The sequence below is a fragment of the Lemur catta genome, chromosome 14 (assembly GCF_020740605.2).
Source record: "Lemur catta isolate mLemCat1 chromosome 14, mLemCat1.pri, whole genome shotgun sequence".
Classification (NCBI taxonomy): domain Eukaryota; kingdom Metazoa; phylum Chordata; class Mammalia; order Primates; family Lemuridae; genus Lemur; species Lemur catta.
In genome coordinates this window covers 1405852-1428114 of record NC_059141.1, presented here as the reverse complement: position 1 = coordinate 1428114, position 22263 = coordinate 1405852, and the positions used below count along the sequence as shown (strand labels likewise).

Genomic DNA, 22263 nt, shown 5'->3' with positions numbered 1-22263 from the left:
CCAGGGACCCAGACATCAGCACTAAGGCCAAAGTTTGCCCTCAGGCAGGCCTGGGAATCACCCCCAGCTTGGCAGCTTCTAGGCGTGCCATGTGGGGACAGTCACTTCTCTCCTCTGAGCTTCAGTTTTCCCACTGAGAGAAGAGGAAGAACAACGGCCTGGGGGACTCTGGCTGTGGATGGAGCTCTAAGTGTCTGGAGCCCAGCACAGTGTCCACCCGTGGTGGGTGCTCACAGAATGGGACTCCAGAGATCCTTGGGTGGGTCCCACCTGGGCCGGCCGTGCCCATGGCCAGGCGCTGCCCGTGGCTGGGACGCAGAGAGGGCCAGGCCCGCGGGTCAGGAGCAGAGAGGGCTCTTCTGTGTCCCCACTGGCCTCCTGTGCAAACTTGGCCTCTCTGGGTCCAAGTATCTCCTGTGCAAAATGCAGCTTGTTCCTCCAGCCAGGACTTTTGAAAAATGTTGGTAGCGATTATTCTATCATGAACATTTTAAGGGAAACATGTGACAAATGTTCTTTGCAAATACAGTGGGAAAACCACTCACTCCTCCCAAAGCAGCACGGCCCACACGGAGACATCGCTGCAAATCCAGACACAGAAACAAAAACCCTCTGGACAGCAGTGCAGCTGTGTGCACACACGGAGTGTGTCTGTTTTCTCACACCGAGTATTCAAGCCCCTGTTACAGCCTCGCGTCTCCCGTGGGCGTGGGCAAAAGGCCCGAAGAACCCTCTCTTGCCTCTCATGAAAATGCATCTGTGCCGTCAGTGAGTAAAAGAGAGGAAAAAATACACTAAAGTTACATCAAATTAAAGACTGCGAGGTTCTCGGGGCTCACTCAGGGTCCTTGGGTCCCCTGCTCCCAGGTGGGTCCCCAACACCACAAGGGTTTCAGCAAGCGTGTAATTTAAAGGAACGAATGTGAATTTAAAACATTCTCTTAGATGTAAATCATGATTTGTGATAAATTCATCCTCATATAACCCACTGGCATGATTTAAGCGAACAGACACCTGCAAGGGTGTATGCCCTGTGCACAGGAGTGTGCCTGGGCTTCTCGCAACTCCACGCGGCTGAAACAAAAGCTGATTTTGCAAGCACTGCATAGACCCCTGCATATCTGGCTGTAGCCTTTGATTTATACTCAGGCTACTTTGGCATTTGTAGGCCTGTTAGTTTCCAAAGAGCAGATATTGAGTCAGCTCTGACTTTTTGCAGACTAATTTGTGTGAAAATGCAGTCCTCACCTAACTGATTTATTTTCACATTTAGAAGTAATAAAATTAATAGTGCAGTTCTCATCTCAGTTGATAAAATTAACTCAGACTTTTTTTTCTAACCAACTTCTTTCAGTTATTTTCTTTATTTTCAAAAGAGAAGTTATCCCAGTCATTTGATACAAATGGCTTTAATTAGTTTAAGGCAAACATAACCTTTAACGAACGCAGGCTTGGGCTTGCTGGCTGTGCTAACGGTGACACAGCGCCGCGCTGGCGGCGTTGATTTGTGATGTCACGCGGCACCATCCCATCTGGGCGGGCAGAAAAGCAAACCACCCATCGCTTGGGAGAACCGTTCCTCCGTTCCTCCGCCAAGGTCATCAGGAAAGCAGCCGTCCCCAGTACGCACAGAGTGCACTGTCACGACCAGGGCGGCCCATTTCTCAAGCGATGGGGAGGAGGGGACCTAACCTATGTTCTGTTTGGTGCTACCCGTGGCAGGGCTTCCTCTGGCTGAGAGCACAGTAGGCATTTTCTAAGGAACCTGCATTTTTAATGACTATTTCTTCTAAAGGTATTGAAAACTTTAGAGCAATCGATCCTAGACTTACTACACAACATCTGCGAAATGCTCAGTGAGGGCTCCTACCTGGGATCTCCCCTGTCCCAGTTCTGCTGGCCGCTCACCGAGGGGGTCGGCTCTTTTGTCAGCTGAATCGGAATCTCTGGCCCATCTGCCCACCAGCTCTTCTACCCGCACATCTGACCTTGGACCCGTGCTCGTCCTTCGGCGACTCGGCGCCTGCCGCAGCGTAGAATTTCACCCCAACCCTCCTCACTGGTGCCTCATCTTGGAGAGATTCTCCACTGCGTGAACTCCGTCCCCAGAACAACACAGGGGACAATTCCACGCATCCACCCCTTCTGGAATGCCAGCCCCCCCCCCACCGCCCGCCTTTTTCCTGACTGATTCTGTCCCCCCCTCAAACTGAGCCCAGGGCCACCCTCTCTGGGACACTGTCCGTGACGTCCACAGTGGGGGGAGCAACCGGGGATGTGTTTGCTCTGCACTTTGTCTCTTTACAGATGACCCTGAAGTCATCGGCCCCAGCGTCTGCCTACTTCCTGGAGGACTGTGCCCCCGTCCTGCGTCTGCCCTGCGTTTGCCGGGGCACTGCGGCCGCGGGATCCCACTCCCTCCCTTGGTGGTCACTTCCCGGCTCTGGCCTGTCCTTGTTGCACCTGGTGGGACCGAGCGGGGCGTGTCCCCAGGACCCGCCACTCTCCCCGCCTCGGTGGCTCCGGGCTGGAGGCTTCTGTTTCTTGGCAATTGCCTCCCTCTCTGCCTGACAAATCCCTTCCCCTCTTCTTAACAGAGAATTCCAAATGCCCCCGCCCTGCAAGCCTGCGGCGCTGAGATTGCTGCATCAAGTAACGACTTTATTGTCCTTCTGTGGTTTCAAAAAATGTTAGACCTATTTCTGTTCTAGCATATCACATTCAAGTGACCCATTTCATATCTGTGAGCTGTCTGAAAACAAAAGTCACGTCTTTTAATCTTTAAATCTACTTTAAATCAACTGTGTGATGGATACAAAATAGATGTTTAATACATGCCGGCTGGCTGGCTAGATGTATACACAATGAGCAAACAGCCACCCCTTGCAGACGCAAATGGGCTTGTCAATCGGCCCTTCCTGCACGAGCACCACCAGGCAGAAGGGGACAGGTCAGCAGGTAAACAGGAAATGGGCTGTAGAGCCCGGCCCAAGCTGGGGCAGCTGGCACGACAGTTTGCTGTTCCGGAACAAAGCCCCACACCAGTCACTTAAAGATCCCACTACCAAGGGGCTGGCCCCCAGTGCCCCCAACCTCATCAACAGCTACATCTCCAGCAGCTCCGCACGAGTACACAGAGGTCCCGCCCAGAGCTTGCTTCCTCCTTGCTGCTTCCAAGGTGTGAGCGGTCAGCCCAGATGGCCAGACACCGGAGCGAGCGTCGGCGTGAACCTCGGACAGCCGGGCAACCGGGGGAATCAGGCGACAGGGGACAGCGGGCCTCACGCAACACGGGGAGACGGGACGCAAGAGCTCCTAGCTGGGATCCTTGTCCTGTCCCCAGAGGGGCTTGAGAAGGTATTTTAGCCAGGAGACAAGAACAAAATGCTAACAAAAAATAACTATTAGAAAACTTAAACTCTCTATATGTGTGTGTGTGTGTATATATACATAAACAGATATCTCATATATAGTATCCTATTATAGTTACATGTCCCAAAGCTCTTTCTTATTCTCTGATTGTTTTTATATATGCAGATACATATATAAATATATAGATACATGTATAGATAAAATATAGAGAACAAGATGTATCAAGACAAATAGATGTATTTCAAATAGAAAAAAAATGAATAGAGGATTAAAAGACAGTATCTAGTAAATGCCCCCAAACAGAGGAGAGTGTGATAAACATTTTCAAGAGAACGTCCTTGGATTTCACAATGGATGCTTAGGTATCATACCAAAAGCATGATCAACAAAGGAAAAAATAAACTGCATTTCATCAAAATTAAAAAGATCTGTGCATCAAAGGACATTATGAAGAAGGTGAAAAGACAGCTTCCAGAATGGGACTCGCCTATCTGACAAGGTCTCTCACAGCTCAACAAGATGAACCACCCAACTTGGACACGAGTGAAGGATCTGAGCGCGCTGCTTTGGGAGGACTTCGTGTTAACAGAAAGGGAGAGGACGCGGCCGCCCTCTGGGAGGTGAGCACTCCGGCACACACACGCTCTGCCTGGCTGGCAGTTCCTTTGCTCCCGAGCCTGTCACCCCCACCACATAGAGGGGTCAGTTTGGAATGGGCGGAAGGCATGCCCCACAGCCTGCCCAGTGTCCCTGCACTTCCCAAGCGAAGGCCAGGCAGGGACGGACGGTTCCAGCCCCCGCCTTGGGTGCAATTAGCGCCAAGAGCACAGGGCTTTTGACAAGAAGATGGAGGGCTCGGCTGTCCCGGCGGCTAATTGGTCGTGTTATTTATGTGTTTCGAATGCTTGTGAAGCTCCCTGGCTGTTTTTGATGCAATTAGTTTCGTTGATGGCAAGGTTACGTGTTGAAATAGTGGGGACCGATGTGCCGCCAACACAACAGAACGCGGTGGAAATGAGTGAGCTCACTGTCGCGCAGGACGCCTAGGACATGGCCTCAGAGTTTTTACAGGGAGATAAAATCCCTCTTGTCCACACAATTACTTCATCCACGTTGGAAATAAACAGACCACAGTCCGAGAGAAAGGAGCTTCTGAACTAAAAGGCAGATGTTTACAAAAACAATTTTACGTTTTGGCAGCCCCCAAAGTGAAGCTGACGTCCTATATTCCAACATTTCACTTCTACGTTCAGTGATGGGCACATAACTAGCATCAACTCAGGACGATTATTACAGGAAACTCAAAGGATGTTTCATACACATTCTTTAGCTGTGTTGACTATCCAAAGTCAACACACGTTTCGCACGTGTAAACCGTATCTACATATTTCTGTATATTTCTATTAAAATCAATTTAAATTTTGTTAGACGGTATATACACATGATGCAGATTTCAAAAGGCACAAACTAGCATAACATGAAACGTCTCCGTCCCCTCCCAGGCCAGCCACACCGTCCTCACCAGGCCATGCGTGTCACCGCTCTGCGGGTTTCCTGCGGTATTTCATGCATCCCAGGCACACGTGAGCACATATCCCTTCTGCTCTTTCACTCTGTACACAAACGTACTGTAACACACACTAGCTTTGCACCTTTAAAACGTCTAACGTCTTTGAGACGCAGGTGGATGAGGTGGCATCCTCCTTGCCGGCTCTAGTGTCCACCGTGCGGCTGCACCAGCGTGTTCACCACACCCCGAGTGACGGACGCGTAGGTTTCCCGGCACTTGCAGATCTGGTTGCCAGGGCGGCCCTGTAACACCGCCTAGTGCCCCTGGACGTTTACGTGAAGGGGAATCGCCAGAGGGAGTGGCTGGTTCCAGGCTACACATTCGTGATTTTGATAATGTTGCCCAATTGGCCAATCACACGCTATGCAATCAGTGACTGTGCCTCCGACCCAGGGCCGGTGCCCAGCCTCCTGCACCTGGCCACACCGTGGCACGGAGCTCCGACCCACACCGGTCTGAGAGGTGGCCACGCTTATCTTAACACAGATTCACTTTGCTTACGGTCCATCCACTCAACAGTTACTGCGAACCTACTGTGTGCTGGGAATCGCTCTTGGCCTGGGGAGAGCACAAGGGGTGAGAACAAGTGGATGCAATTCTCCGCCCCGGGAGCTTGCTCGGTGCTGCAGGGAGAGGCCACGGTGCCATCCTTGCCCTCGGGCAGTTTTCTACAGCAAGAGAGACTCTCCACGTCCTCTTTTGGGAACCGCACTCTGCTCCCCAGGCCCAGACCCTCTGGGCCTGGGGTTTGTCCTCACGCAGGTTTGCAGGCCATGGGCCTCAGGGAAGCATCATGACCTGCTGCTTCCTGCTGCCTGTGCCACGATATGTGACCTCGGTCGCCATGTCCTGAATTTCCATTTTAGGTGGTCAAATTTTCCACTCTTTTCTTTTAGAGTTTCTGGATTTTGTGCTATATTCAGAAAGGCTTCTTCACTCCGAAACTGTGTAATAATTCTCTCAAGATTTCCTCTGCGAGTCTCGTGGTTCCATGTTCGCATGCCGTTCTTGGCTCCTGAGGGGCAATGCCTGGGTGAGGATTGTGGGGTGGATACACCTTTATATTTCACCAGGTGGCTGCCCTGTTTCCTCAACAGCATCACCTGAATAATCCACCTGAGCAAGACATGAAACGCCTTCTCCATCACAAATTCAGTGCTCATGCCTGGACATACACGCACGACTTACACACCGAGCTCCTATTTCTGCAGGTGTACACACACATGCTGTGGTCAGAACTAAGGGCAATGACGGCTGCTGGCGCAGTGTGGCTGCTGAAGTGCTCGTGTCACTAAACCCCGCCCACCAGGGCTTTCCCTGCTACAGTCATGGAGGCCTCTGATCGTGGCCAGACCCGTTGGTGCCCTGGCTGCGTGTCAGGTTCCAGCTGCTTGGAACTTGCTCTTACAGGCTTGAAGAACAGAAGAGAAATGGGGAGCAGGTGAGTATCTTTACTTCTCGTGTTTTGATGACAAATGCAGCATCACATGAGGACATATGAGCAAGCACTCCCAGGAAGCCCAGAGCACAGCCTTTGCCCGGCCCTCCCTGGCAGGTGGAGTGGCGTCCTCCATATGTACCTGTGCACGTCTCAGCCCGGACCCTACAGACACAGGGACACAATGGCCTCGCTCTTCCATCCCCCCATCTGAGAGGCTCGGGGCACTGCACACAGAACCAGAACTCAGCTTATGACACCAAACTGAAATTGAGGAGAGGAGATCCCTGCTTCTCAAGGTGGGTAGAGTCTGCAGGGAGGCCGGCTTACTTCTAGGGAGATGTTCCCCTTGACTTTCCATGGGAGGGGCCCAGGGACCAGACAGAAGGGGGGGCCTCCTGGCTGGCCCCAGGTGTCCTGTGCTCCCTGCAGGCTGGGGGCTGTGGTCCCGGCACACACCGAGCCTCTTCACTTGGCAGGGGTCTTCCCTCCACCTGGGATGATCCACCACCCTTATACCAATACCCCCTTTATCTTCTAGGGGACCCCCTTCCATGGCCTGCCAAGCTCCCGCATCTTGTCCTCTCAAAGCCTCCCAGTACTGTGGGGCAGCATCCACGCTCGGCCTGCAGGCTGCTCTCCTGCCCCTGCGCGCCATGGGGGGAGCACAGACACCGCGCCCAGGGCGCCAGCCGGCCTGTGTCTCCTTGGAGAGCCACGCCACGTGGGATGTGGATGCCGGAAGCTTGTCCCCAGGGCCTGGCAGCGGGGCTGGCACTCTGGATGCAGGTTAAATCAGGCAGTGAAGGGAGACTGGCCCCATCAGCGATGCTGACCACCGGCCGATGCCCGTTTTCATCAGCCGCCCGGGATGCCGTAAGCATCCAACACTCGTGGCACTGCCATTGCAGGGACCAATAGAAACAAAGAAAAATTAGTGGATCTTTGCTTTGCTACAATGTGTAGACGATCAGACACGTGTTACCCGCAGATGGGGCTCTGACCTCTGCCACGGAGATGGGACATCTCTACGGGTTCGGCGCCCTCGGAACACACCCCCAGTCACCGCTTCTCCAAGGGTGTCATGAACATTGTCCCTCCCTGAACCAGAGGCACAGACACCTGCATTTGCACAAGGACCCTGCACGTTTACAGAGAAGGCAGCGTGCCAGCGCCTCCCCAGAGCAAGAGGAGCACAGCACAGCACGCCCCGTCAGAGGATGCCGGCTCGGGCCGCCACTCTGTGCCACGGCACTCCACGCCACTCTATGCCATGCCACGCCACTCCACGCCACTCTGTGCCACGCCACGCCACTCCACGCCACAGGCCCGAGCATTCCCCGAGGACAGCCGCCACATGCAGGCATCTCCTCTACACTCAGTCTGCGATCGGCAGATGTGCAGTCTCCCTGTTGTGCAAACTGCTCTGATCGGAGCTGAGCATTCGCCGGTGCACGCTCAGAGGACAGGGCAGGAGGAGCCCTAGGGACAGAGGCCACCTTGACATACCTGGGGCACTGCCCAGAGTCTCTGTCTTTCCACTGCCCGAATGGACTCCTGTTACCTTGCTTGAATTGCTGGGATGCCACCACCAAGCAACTTGTTAGAACCCATAAACATCATACGCACAAAAAAAGCAACTGCCTCTGCTCTTATCATGGACTAGAAGCCATTCACCTCTTGGTATAAGTTGGCATTGCATTTGTGGTGTTGGTCCCAGCTCTACTAAGAGAAGACGAAGAACCTTCTAGAGAACAGGGTGCTTAGGGAGGGCCCCGGCCCATCTCTAAAATGAGACCAAGGGTGAAGGAGCCGGGGATGTGGGCAGCGGAGGAGGGGAGGACTCCAGGGTAGCAGAAGGGCCGGGAGGGGCTGCCCAGCTTCCCCTCCCCTCCCCCACCCCCAACACCTGCCCCTCCTGTGCCAGGTGCTTCCTGGGTGGTCCCAGCACCAGGGACAGGAGTCCCAGCTTTGCAGCTTTCAGCCGGAACCTGGCTCAGAGCACACTCCTTAAATAGTCAAAGATTTTCCTTCTCCCTGTGTTTTTCTGATACAAACTGCAGACAGTTTGTGAAGAAATAAAATGCAAAATGAAGGAAAGCGGCTATGACCCAGCACCAGGAGGCAGCTGCTGTGCATGCTGTGGAATATTTCACCACATCCCAGTCTGGACCACCAAGTGCCCCCCTGGCGAGCATGCGCAGAACGCGAAACACCAGCAGGAGAAATCACAGTGCATTCCACACACACACAATTTAAAATACTGCAAACATGACAAAATCCAGAAAGGTAGAGTAATATCTAGGCCAACTGCCTGTCATATTTCTAAATTACTTTATGCTCCAACATTCTTGGGCTGCGTCCTTGTCAAACACCTTTTCATTAAAAAAAAAAAGCTGTAACCTCATTGCCTATAGAGTAGACATTTAACTCAAATTTTCCTGTAACATCCTGGACCAAAATTATTTTTCTTTTATTCTTAACAGTGGCTACACCTGAAGATGTTTTCACCCGTGCAGACATGCTCACGGATGTAGAACTGCTATGGACCTCTGCCCAACGGCACAGGAATTCTGGCAAATTCTATTTTGTGGGCTTCCCATGGGAAGCTGCAGCCACAGGTGTTGTGTGTGTCACCAGAACTGCCCGGTTAGCAGGACATTGCGCTAGGAGAGAACAATGCGACTCGCTGCTGTCAAGACAGGAATCTTCCCCTCAGGGTTCCACCCCCAGTGACGGGAAGGACGTCTGAGTACCCCCTGTGCCTGCAGTGCCGGCCTGCGAGTCCCATCCAGACAGAACCTCTGGCCCCCACCTGTGAGTTATGACAAGAGGTGTCTCAACCCATGCTGTGCTGCTGCCATGACAAAATGCCACAGACTAGTTTATAAAGACCAGAACTTGTGTTGTCACAGCTCTGGGGTTGCACATCCTTGCTCAGGGCACCCCGGTTCCGCTGCCAGACGAGGACTGGCTGCCCCCTTTGTCACAAGTGGGGACAGGAGTGGCCGACGCAAAGGAGAAAGGAGCCCCCACGGTTCTCAGAGGCAGCAGAGGTCGGTGGCTGGCTGGCCGTCGCCGAGCCACAGGCATGTGCTTTGGTGCCCAGCGCACACCGTGGCTAGGCTGACTTCTCGGTGACGTGGCCTCGGTGAGCCCAGAGCCCACCCAGCAGGTGGCGTCACCAGGTGAGCACGCTCCTCACTGCCACCCGAGACCTCGCCCCAGTGGCCGTCACCGCCCACTTTCCACCAGTGTTCTGGTCCCGGCCACGGGAGCTGCCTCTGGGACGCAGGAGACCTTCCCTGCGGCTCTCTGAGTCCCCACCAGGCCACCGTCAGCGCTCCCTTCGCGGTAAGACGGGCCTTCCCGCGCCCACGTCAGAGCCCGCACGGGTTTCTGTGTGAAAGAGCCGTGATTGGAGCTGCTGGGGCGAATCTGCAGGAAAATCGAGAGTCCTCATTTGCATTAGCCCGTTCTTTCCAGAAACACAGGGCCCAGTTACCTTGTACCAACTGCACATGACGCTGCCGCCTGCAGTGGCTTCTTCACATGCAGAAAACACCCACTATTCACTGTCTGTGGTGACCCACGTGAGAAACAGCCTGACACCCAACACAAACGAAACGCGTGACCCACACCCTGGTGCCATGGGAGCAGCTCCGGCTGGACGTCGTTTCTAGGTCACCACAGTCTGGTCCCCAAGGTGCCTGCTGGGTCAAACGTCACCTGGCAGACACGTGTGCACAGACACGCAGGGAACATTCTGATTCTCACGGCAAACTTTTAATGGAAGTTTCCTATGGAAGAAGAAAAGGGTTGGAAGGAGGTTGATTCTAGATGTTTCCAAACTGTTTCCATTTGTAAAACGGGCCATGTTCACGTTCTAAAGTTTGATTGGAAAAACCATAAAGATTTTAATCCTTAACTCTACAGTCTACAGGCACAGCTCAGTTTCGTCACTTTACGACTATGCGAATTAAACGCCACCCCGAGTGGAAGTTTGGGGTAAAGAGGCTGATTCTGGTTCACAGACTATGGGGAAAGAGGTCAAAGGCCACGCCGATGCCGACATGCTTGACTTATCACGACCGCTAGGAATTCCACGCACAGATTCCAGAAGCACGAAGAGCAGCCCTCACAGAGCTCCGAACGCCGCCGGTGGAGTCCCCCAGCGGCCGTAGCCGCACCTACGGATGATGCCTGACACCAGGGACCCCTCCCAGCCGCCTTCGCTCAGTGGCCGAGCACAGCTGTGTGGGGACGTCTCCATCACGACTTCCCACGTGTCGCGGCAGCCATGCTCGCGGGCTCCCCGCCTTACACCAGCTCGTTGCCATGAAGGAGGGCGTGTTTAATGAGCTGATGGCAAAGACGTCCCTAAGACTGCTCTTTGGTCAGAAGACAAAGGTTTCTGGTAGAATATTCAAGCTGGCCCCAAGCACATGTAGATGTTTGTATTTCAAGGACATGCACGTATAGGACTTGTTCCTTTCTGCTGCAAAAACACTGCAACCATGCTAAGCTGCTCAAGTTTGGGACTATGCACCACTCCCATAAGGACCAGGAGGTGTCAGCGGCAGGGATTCAGGGACACAGTCCCCTCTTTCCTGTGGCTCTGCCATCCCCAGGGTCCCACAGTGTTGGGAATCCCGCAGGCCTGTAGGGTCGGGAGGTGGGAAGGCGGCTCCTCTTCCCACCCCTTCTCACACACGTCACTGGGTGGGATGGGCCGTGGGGACCTCTTCAGACTCGACCACGAGGGACGCGGGCAGCTGCCTCCGGGGCCACTTTCCAGCTGCAGCCCTACAGCGTGGAAGGGGCGGCAAGGCTGGAGTGTCTCCACCACAGCACGCCGGCCACAGGGCAGGACTGATGGCACATTAGGCCACGCCATGGTTTGAATGCATGTGTCCCACCCCTGAAAGTCCTCGGTTTCATGAATTCAGACGGCACCTCTCTCGCAATCCAATTTCAGCACACTTGGTTTTATGGCCGTTTGTGACTGATAAGTGCTTCCCTTAGAAAGGGAAAGAAAATGTTAATCTTGGCGATTTATTCTTCTGCCCGGCCTCTCCCCTTCCTGTGATGCCACGTAATTAACAACGGAGCCACGGCCTCATTGTGAGGCACAAATTAGAGGCCTCCCGACCGTCACTGTGTCACTTACTCCTGAAATGTGAAGCTATGAAATCTAAATAGGTTTTCAGTTTCTCCTAATGTAAAAAAAATAGCAATAAAATCAAAAAGTGAGAGAAAAAGAGAGAAAAAGTTAGACTCTGGAAACAGCAGCCTCCATGAAACCACAGTAGATGTGAATTATTCCCACAGTGATTTCTCTGTGGAATTGCCTCGTTCCAGCTTCTGTCTCATGCTAGCAAACTTTTTAATAGGCTGAACTTTCATTTAAAAAAAGAAGAGGAAAAAACCTCCCAAGCGGCCCCGGTGGAGCCCTGGGGACGCCGAGGTGGAGCCACCTTCCACGGCCTTCCCTGTGCACATTCTTCCGACCCCTCCAAGGGCCACTGCTGGGGAGCAGCTTGTCCCCAGGCCAGCTCACCGAGGACGCCTGGTCTTGCAGGCTCAGCTTACCAAGGGCTGGTCCCTCCTAAGGGGCCCTGCGAGAGGCCAGAGCCCTGGGATCCTGGGACGGGCGCAGAGTCCGGGACACGGCTGATGACTGAGCGCCAAGGGGTTGGCCGCATCCCTGAGGCTTGTGTGGGGCCCACAGAGCCCTGGGAGTCCTCGAAGGGGCGGCAGGGGACGTCGCAGACATGCAGCCCTCAGGGTTCCCAGGCTGGAGAATGGGCTGGAAGCTCCGTGTGCTGGAATCAAAGGCACAGCCGGGATTTCAAGGACACCTCGGGCGACAACTGAGCCGTCCACCTGGGGTAGGCCGATGTCAGCAGACGGGAATCCTCGCGGGAAGCCCCTGTGGGTCACCAGGAGGGACGGCCCTGCTGGCGGCCAGCAGCCCAGGAGTGCACTCAGGGCCCGAGGGGACAGCCCAGCAAGCGTGGAGCCACCTGCAGGACGCAGAGACCGATGCTTAGAGGTGTCCGGCTTTCCCTGAGCGCTCAGGGTGTGGCAGGCAGTGACAGCTCACAGCCTGCAGCCTCCAGTGCCTGACATGCCACTGCGGGAGCTGAGAACCCGGCCCCCCCCCGCCCCCCGCCACGCACTTTGGTCCCTGCCGGAGACAGAGTCAGCTCTGGGGTCCTTGCTCCAAAGCCCCTCTCGCAGGGAGATGTGGGAACGGACAGACTCCACGGGGAATGTCACGGAACACAAGGCGGACTCGGTGCCTCCAATCAGGACGGCACGTGCTGACCCCTGGGTAAGGCAAGGCACCTGGACGCATGGCCAGCCCCAGCTCTGCGTCCCCTGCCAGATGCCCCAGGGTGTGGCACAGAGCTTCCTGCCACGACCCCCTTCCTGGTGTCACGGTCACACTGTGGCAGGAACTGGGTGTGCTGGAACCTGTTCTACTCTAGGAACCACCATGACCGGCAGCATCCTGGCACACAGTGCTGTCCCCAGCCACACCCCGCACAGGTGTGCGCCGCCCAGACAGGACACCTGAAGGTTCAGCCAACACAGGCACATAGGCCACGTCACTAACACTCGGAGCTTCAGACTACACGGATGCAACACGGAACTTGCACACGGAGGACAGGTGCCTCCAGGAGGAGTGGCACCGGAGAGCCGGGCGGCCACGTTGCCCCCTGTGTGCACAGCAGCCGGCCGCAGCCCTGTCTCTGCGAGAACCGCGACACGTGCACGTAATCAGATAAACAGAAATTTCCACAACCTCCGTTCCTCTGTAAAATCATCTCTCTGCCACTGCTGAGAAGACACGTGACCATCCATAGATATTTTTCTTATTTCCTTCCCAGATTATGAAGCAACGACGTGGTAAAACGTAGGGACTCTAAGGGTTTATGCAGACAGGCGCACAAACACGTGTGTGCACAGCCATCCTCTCTGTGGGGCTGCGTCTTGGGCAGCACGGGAAGACGCCTCTCTGCCCCTTGCAGCTGTGTGGCTTCAGGAGAGAGGCACAACCTCTCTGTGCCTTAACTTCCCCACCTGGAGAGGGGCCATAGCAGCAGCTGACCGCACCTTCCCTGTGCGGCCACAGGGAGAGCGAGACGGGTATTCAGAGCCCGCCCAGCCCAAGGCGGGAGGTGGTGACTGGGCTCCTGGGATGATTCTCTCATGGGATTGTTCAAAAATGTCACACGGGAAATGTGGATTTTTTTGAGGGAGCAATTCCGAATCATGAGCTGGCTTAGGGAGGAGAATTCTATTCTAGATAAAGCTTACAGTAGTGCCACTGCTAAAATCCCCCCGCTGAGCTTAATCCTCGGATTCATCCTCAGTCTAGCAAGGCTCAAAGCCACGAAGCACCACGATTTGTGACTCCAGGGTGCAGTGTGACCACATGGTCCCAATCTCCCATGGATGAGAGACCGTCTTATCCCCAGGGGCGGGTGTTGGACCCGTCCCTGCGACGGAGGGTGGTCGCGGGGCTGCATCTGCCCCCCGTGTTCACTGTCTCTGCCCACCAGCCCTTCTCAGCTCCGCTCAGATGCTGGGCGAGACAGCAGCTCCCCCACTGCCCCCGGGCCCACACGCGGCTGACCCTGCAAGGCTGTGATGCAAGGGTCGTGAAGGCAGCATCCCTGGCATCCCTTTTGGGGTCCACCCGCATGGCCTGAAGTGAAGGGTGTCACAAGTGCATGATGGGAAACTCCACTGCTCTAGACTTGATGTGAGATCAACATGACTGGCCCTTAACTAAGGTGTCTGTAATGACATGGAGCCTCCAAAGTGGAGCAGTAAGTGAAAGAGGGAAGGTTCCAGGAGATTTCACACACACACACAGGGGGCTCTGGGAGGGTCTTGGTTCTCGTCCTGAAACCGCCACCTCCAGTTTGCCCACCCACAAGTCTGCAGCTCCGAGACCGTAACTGCACCTGAGACCACCCCGTTAGTTCTACTTCTGAGAGGCTAAGAAAGCACTAAGGAACTTGTGGATGCTGGGCAACCTCAGATGCAAACGAAAGCACATTGTGCAGCAAGAGACAGAAGCAACCGAGGCACGAGCAGTCAGGACGGTTTGAAACAGGGCCATTGGAGCAGACCTCGCATGGCACGTGGTGGGAAGCGTGGCAGGGGCACCTGTGTGGGCTGGCCCTGGAGCTCGTCTTATAGAAAGGCTCTAGACAAGCCTCCTCGGACAGCCCAGTGTCCGGCCTTCAGATGCACATTGAAGCTGAAGCCTTTAATCACTCATCAACCTAAAAATGCCCCTTTCCACCTCTTTGAGGCCGGCAGCCAAGAGAACCACTGGCTAATCCACCTTGACTGGAGCCTGCAGCAGCCGTGAGGGGCACGTACGGTCCCACGGGCCCAGCCTGGCTGCAGCCCCCAGAGGCCCAGCCTGGCGACCGGGGGAAAGCCGGCTCCCAACCCTCGGTCTGCGGCGTCGCGAAGGCGGCACAGGTCAGGAGGGAGGAAGGGACGTCCAGGCCACACCGACCCGTGAACTGGGGAGGGCGGGAAACATACAGGCTCCCTTATTGGAAATGTCTACAGAAATTCAAACATAAAAATGGATATAATCAGAGTAATATTCATATTACAAAATTATTCTTTATTGGGACCAGATATTTGTAAACTCCCAAAGGTATTTAAACGTGATTCTGTTCTTCAAATTCTTAGAGAAACATCGGTGAGCAACTAAGCCCTCGGGGCCAGGAGCCCCACAGCCTCAGTGCGGATTCCGGCTCGGCGGGGCTCGGTGGGGCCACTGTCCGGCCGGCCGTGCCTCGGCATCCCCAGCTATGAGTGAATTTGCGCAGAGCACTTACGTCAGCACCCAGCTGTGGGTTAGCCCCGAGCATCGCGGTGCTGGGAGTCCTGTGTCCCGTGTTTGCTGAGCTCCTCAGACGACACACATGTGAGGGTTCAGGTCAGCAGAAGCTCAGGCTGTGAGCTGCTCTCTGCTCCCAGAACTGGGGGTGAAACAGGAGGACACACGACCCCCGCCGAGAGCAGGTCTTGTCTCCACAGGGCACACGCAGTCTCCTGGGTCCCGAAAAAGTGCTCACAGACGCCATCTGTCCCACGGTGAGGACAGCTCTGATGACTGCTGACGTGGATTTAACCTAGCAGAGGACCCCTACTTATCTGAGGATGAGAACATGCTTTTCGTGTTCGCGCGCACACACGCACACACACACACACACACACACACACACACACACACTGGCCCTGCCGACGGCAGAGCCAGGCAGCATCTGTGAACTCTCAGCTCCCTGGGGATCGCAGGGGCTTCCTCATCTTCTCTGCAGGGGCCCCGAGAGCCTGCAGGGGGCGGGCTGGGCGCTGGGCTCACACCGGCTGTCCTGGCCTCACAGGTGAAGCCTGTCCTGATGTGGTCCAGTGCCCTTGTCGTCTCTACTGTCTCCCACCCTGGAACCAACCCCCCATGCTCAGGGCACAGGCCAGACGGACCAACCAGGGGCCTGGCTGTGCCACCCCTGCTGCCACTGCTCACCTGCCCTTCCCGGGACCTGTTGGAGTTGGTGACGTCACGGCAGCTCTCGCGGCTTCACCTCTCAGTTTGCCAGGCTCCTCCCTCCCAGAGTTAGGGCTCCTCTTTTTATTAATGGGAAACTGGAGTCTTTACTTCTATGTGCTCTGTAACAGCGGCTCGGCCTTGTCACATGACCCTGCTGTCACGTAAACCTTCTGTGCTCACCGAGAGTCAGGAGGGAGAAGGCAGCGCTGTTCACGTCAGCCTCCCCTACAAAGCCTGGCACTCGGGACGCTCACGCCGCAGGGCAGGCTTCGGTTAGCGGGCAGGAGTTCCAGCACCTCCACTATCTGCAGGTGGAGCGGGTGCCCAGGGGACAGCAGCTGAGTCCCTGCAGTGGGAACAGGCCAACTGCATGGATGACCAGAACGGCGAACCTACTGCCCGTGAGTCCAGTGAGACAGACGTCTGGCAGCAAGAGCCAGGAACAATGCTGCTATTTGATTAAATCCACTTCCATTATTTCACAAGTGCATCTAACCCTTGCTCTGTGCCAAGTGCCCCTCTAAGGCCTTCAGGGAGATGGTCTCCTGGAACTGTCCTCACAGCCCTGCTGGCCACGGCACTGGGCCACTGTCACTGTTCCCATTCACAGGTGGACAAGCTGACTCTGAGCTCGGGGAGCAGCTTGTCCATAGTCGCCCGGCGTAAGTGGAGCTGGGGGGCCGCAGCCCGGCCAGACCCACACTCACCTCCCCTGAGTGCGACCCCCTCACGGCCCTACTCCTGCCCGACGCTACTTTATTTAAAGCAAGGCCGGCTCCAGCCCACCCGGGGTCTCTTCTCATTTGAAAACCTCCAGCCGCAAGTTCTCCAAGGCTCTCGCCAGCCCTGCACACCCACGGCTTCCGCACCGAACCCACATGGCCCCGCGGGGCCAGGAGTGAATAGCTAATCAGATAAGACTGTTCTTAAGTTATTTTTAAATCGGGAACTCACCACCAGATAAACACATCAACTGCCGACAGAAAATTACCTTAAAACGTATATTTAAGTATAAATAGAAATTTCTAATCCAACCCAGTTTGATTAAAATTGAATAAACGTAATTGGCGGGAGCCGAGTCTCCGAGGAGACGCCGCGTTCGCCGACGAGATGCAGGAACCTCTGCAGCGGGAGCCGCGAACGGCAGGAGGAACAAGCCCACCCAGGGCAGCCACCTGCAGCGCGTGGGACAGGGCAGATTCCGGCTCTGAGGGCACCTCATCCCACCAGGGGGACGTTTAGCTACGCCAGAGGGAGGGGCTGCAGCCAGGCAAGCGGAGAGGAGGCCAGGCCCCCACCAGGGCCCTGCAGGGGTCGCTCCGGACACAGGAGGGAAGCTGTCACAGGCCAAGGGTTACTCAGACCCCCAAGGCAGCAGCACCCTAGAAGTGTCCACAGAAGGGAACTGTCTACTCAGGCTACAGGGAAACATAAAACTTTGTCCTTGGAGAATGACATGACCAAGAAAAGCGGTAACCAGACCAGACAGCACAGAGAGAGCCCCGTTTGCCACCCGTGCGGAAGCTCAGGTCTGAGCCGGCTATGGACGCAGCTGAGCCTGTGCCATGCGTGACAAAGAGCCGGGGCAGCCATAGGCAGGGCCCCCAGCAGAGGTCTGGGTCCTGGACCTGGCCCCAGTCAGAGCCCAGGTATCCCGAGGAGAATCCTCACATCCAACTACCCCTCCTGCATGGTCCTGGCACCAGTGTGCCCAGGAGCCAGAACAGCGGCCGGTGGAGGGGAAAAGCAGAAATCTGCCCCTCCCTTCCAGGCTTAGTTCTGCTCCGCTCTGACCCTACCCAGTAGCTGGACTCTTAATTCAAGGATGAAATAGTGCCTGACCCCAAGGCCAGGAGCCACAGCCAGACCCGCTGGCCCAGGCCGCCTGGACGAAGGTGGCCTTGGCTTCTCCCACGCGCTGCCCCTTCCTGCAGACGCCTGCTTCCCTCCCCGTCTCCCTCCCTGCCTCCCTCCCTGCATGTCACTGCATGTCCTGGTGTGCACACGGCTCTTGTCCCTGTTTCTGCACGGAGCACTGTAGGTGCTGTGTTAGCAGGCACCAGTACGTCCAGTAGAGAAATGAAATTACAGGAAATGCTACTTTTGAAAACACAGAGACATCACACGACCCTATGGAAACACCTGGTCACATCTCCCCTCACAGTGGGGGGTAAACGAGCCCAGTCGCCTTCCCCTAATGTGACCCAGCGTCCTTTCTGTCTTGGGGGGGGGGGCTGGGTGGTGCCACGTCATTGCAGTTGATGCACAGCCTACGTAGGAAAACTCCGCACAAGTTCAGACCTAGCTAAAATGTGACTCGCTTTGATAATCGTTCTGAGAGGACACTCAGACCAAACAGTCATTTTCAGCCATTTACACTGTAGCGAGAATGAGTTCATAAGCTTACTGCATCAAAAAGCAGAGAGCTGAGAGGGAGTGAGACGGCATTCACAGGCAAAGTAACCAAGGCCTCTGGGAACGTTTGCCATGTGCACACACTCACTCGTGCACTCTCTCCCTCCACCAATACGCACGGTCCCTGTCCTAACTCCACCATCCGGCACGACATCCTATGCAGCCTTCGTAACCTGGGACATGTGTCTGCCTCTCTCACTGACACGCCAGAAAAACAAAACAAAACAAACAAAACCCAGCCAGGCCGGCGGCCGCTGAGCCTCCCGCCCTCCTCGCTCTCAGCCCTGCTCCGACACTCACGCCACACCTCTGCCATGGCGGCCCGGCCTCGGGAGCTGCAACCCGGGTGTCAGTCCTGCACCTGCCTCTGAGAAGTGCCTGGACTGTGCGCTAGTCATTCCAGCACCTGGGCGCCACCTCCCCTCTGCGTCATGGTGCGGTGGCAGCACCTTCCCACGGACCCATCACGGGGCCAAGTGAGGGGAAGTGGTGAAAACACACAGAACATGACAGGGGCTCCGTCAATCCAGACGCCCTCTCAACTGTCATCTTGCAGCACTGGGTGGTGTCCTGCCTTCCCCAGTCACCGCAAAGGCCCTCGTCTGTGGCCTGGGACTGAGAGGAGTGGGAGGACAGGACAGGCACTCTCAGAGTCGGTCCCCACTTTGCAAACACACCGGGAAACTGGCCCCAGCACCCAAGCGTGGCGGGGCGTGAGCGCACACTGGCATCTGCATGCACCTGCAGCTCCCAGCAGCCCAGCACGCCCCGCAGGTGACGGGAGGTCACGCCCTGGTCTCACGGGGAGAGGAGGAGGAGGCTTCGCAGTGGTTTTCTCTCCAGGTCTGAGACGCGAATGTCCCACCTCACCCTCCAGAACGTCTGCAGCCCGAGGAACACGCTGTTTCTAACGCCCCTCGTCTCATTGTAGAGAAATGGAGCATCCACAGTTTCCAACCCCAAGCATTTCAGAGAAAATTTGGACAGAGCGCATCTAAAACGTTCTATCAAGGAAGTCATCTCTTCTCCAGAGTCACGTGTCATTGGTAATGCCAACTGTACATTTATGTGCCTTTGATTTATAAAGATTCCCAAAGGTTATATTCCCTGTTAATTCTTGAAATTTGACCTTGTTTCTTCTTTTATGCTAAACTAGTCTGGCCATGTATATGTAGAGACATCTCTAATTCTGAAAAAACACACTGCTTTTCTCTAGAGCAGAGATATGTGCTAAGGAGACAGAATCAGAGATGACAACACCATGAAACAGAACTGAGGGACCTTTTTCTCCATGTTTTCTACAGAAGTCTACGAGACGGTGCCCCGAGGGGCGGCGGGGGAGCGAGGGGCATCGGGGGAGGGAGAGGCAGCGGAGAAAGACCCCGCCAGGGTGGCACCCTCTGCCCTACGGCCCGTGCAGTTAGGAGGCCGCCGGGGCAGGCGGGTGCTCCAACCCCGCCAGTCTCCACACGGCAGCGTCTGAGACGTGCGACCGGCCGTGGCATCCGAAAGACACCACTGTCTACAGTGTGCCAGGCATGTGTGTAAAACTGCATTTGTTATTAGAGTTTGCTAAACACAGAGTACAGCTCCCCTTCCTCCCAAAATGAACGTGTTTGGTACCATTTTGCACGCATTTTCTACTGTGACCCACGCGCTGAACCTCAAGAATTCTGAACAGAAGGACAGCAGAGCACGTTGTTGCCACGAAGATGACAACGTGGTTCATGGTAACAAACTTCCCGGCCCGGGGCCTGCCATGTGCTGGGCACTGACCTGGCACCGTTGCCTAGTGACACCATGGACATGGCAACGTGGCACGTCTAGGCACCGCCCGCTTCGTAGACGGGAGCACAGAGATTCCGAGGCGTCCGGCCCCTCGCCCGGGGCCCACGGGACCAGCTCCCAGGTCACCACCGCTCGATGCCAGAGCTCGTCCCCTCTCCGGTCCCGGGGATGAGGATGACAGGGAAGCAGACCTGCCTCAGCCAACAAGGCTCCTTCTGCGATAGGCCCCACGCGCCAGACAGTGTCCAGCAGAGTTCAGAGGACACTCCTGGCCGTGCCACGTGGTGGGAGAGGCTGTGCCACAGCCAGAGTCACACACAAGGACCTCAGAGGAGCGGCTTAGCGGACGTCACTGCACCTATGTCACAAGCACCTGGTCCTCCCGCACGCAGGGAGGCAGGAGACAGGTGCGTCTCCCTTCTAAAAAACAATGGCATCAGGGCAACCAGCTCAGAGCACCGCGTCTGCGCACCCACGGCCTCCACGACACCCACACTTCACTTTCATTTCAGACCAGAGATGCACTTTGATGGGGTTCCAGGCCCCACGGCCATTTGCCGGTACGTAATGCTGATAAACAAGGCAGCACATCCGAAAGGAAACCCCAACCCCCACGACTGTCACAGCCTGCCCCCCGCCAAGTCCCAGGGTGTGGACCTCGAGTGCCTGACCGTGCCCCACGCAGCGACTCACACACATGACAGCACCCAGCTCAGCTTAGGCTAAACTCAAGTGCCTCAGGAATGCAGTCCCAAAATTAGCGATGTTTTAAATCACCTAACGAGGCAAAATGACCTGCAGAGCACACGGCTCAGAGTCATACCCCAGACTCCAGACACCAACTCCCTTTAAACGCCTAACGTGCGGAATAAATGTCTTCACTCGGCAGAATTCTAGTCTGTCCCAGAAACAAGTGACCACCTTTCCAGAATGGCAGAGAATCCAAAAACCGATTAGGTTTCCAAGTTTCCTTCAGAGCCACACAAACTAGGATTGCGCCGTGGAAAGACGCACACGCAGACGCGGGCTCCGTGGTCCACACCAAGGCAGCGGAGTGTGGTCCAAACGTGCAGAGGACGGGGGCGCGAGAGAGAAACTCGCCCCAAATCCAATTCCAAGGCATTCAAGGTAAATTAGCCACATGGTAAATACATGTAATCAAAAATAATTACAGTTTAGGAACATAAATGCGCAGGCGACAAAATGAGGTTCATTCTGAACAAAAAGAAATCCTGCTCCCGCCTGGGGACAGAGGGACAGATAAAGCGCTGTGTTTTCATGTTTGCGCTAAACTCGGAGGAGACGCAGAGTCCCGCCTCCGCACCCGCACACCGAAGCAGACGGAAAGCAGAACACGGGACGTCCCCACACCTGCGGGTGTCGCGTCAGCTCCAGCCGCAGCAGGAGGGCCCTGGGCAGGGAGGTGACCCTGGGCAGGGAGGTGACCCTCTGCCAGGGCTCGCCTCGCCTCCCTGCCCCCGCCCTGCCCTCTCGAGCCGGAGAGAGCAACACGCACTCAGAGACCCGTTTGTGGCTGACCAGTTTTATGTCTCCATATGAACACACATACACATGTACACATGATTTATATGGCTTGTATGCATGTATGTGTATGATATATACGTGTACCTTTAAATATGGCCTTCACTTTCATAGACGATTTTGGAATTCTAATAGTTAACATTTAAAGGCATGCTGGAGAGAAACCTCCCTTACCTGTTAGGGGCACTGAGCGGACCTTCTCCCGCGACGTCAGCCACACCAACCCAGACGCAACGCCAGCGCCGTCGGCGGCCCAGCAGCATGGCGACCCGAGACTGTGGGAAATGGGGACTCTCAGCCCCGCCAACACCTGCGGATCACGCTCTGCATTTTAGCAAGTTCCCCAGGGGATTCACCTGCCCATGACGTGAGCGCGGGACACACTGAAGCAGGCAGGGCACTTGAACTGACTCGGAGAGGACTCTGCCCAGTGCCTAGCCTGGGCCTGCTGTGGCTCACGGAGCCAGCCCCCCCCCTCCACGTCCCCCACCTCTGCGTCCTGGCTGGGACGGAACCGCTCACCTGCCTGCAGTTGTCAGGGTCTGAGCT

General features: G+C 55.6%; 1 protein-coding gene across 1 annotated transcript in view; it reads right to left on the bottom strand.

Moving 5' to 3' along the window:
• TCERG1L (transcription elongation regulator 1 like) overlaps nt 1–22263 on the bottom strand; it is a 125445-nt gene that overhangs the window by 55837 nt on the left and 47345 nt on the right. The window contains exon 5 of the mRNA XM_045568372.1: nt 385–411. Coding sequence (XP_045424328.1) covers nt 385–411 — 27 coding nt within the window. The remainder of the gene's footprint in view (nt 1–384; nt 412–22263) is intronic.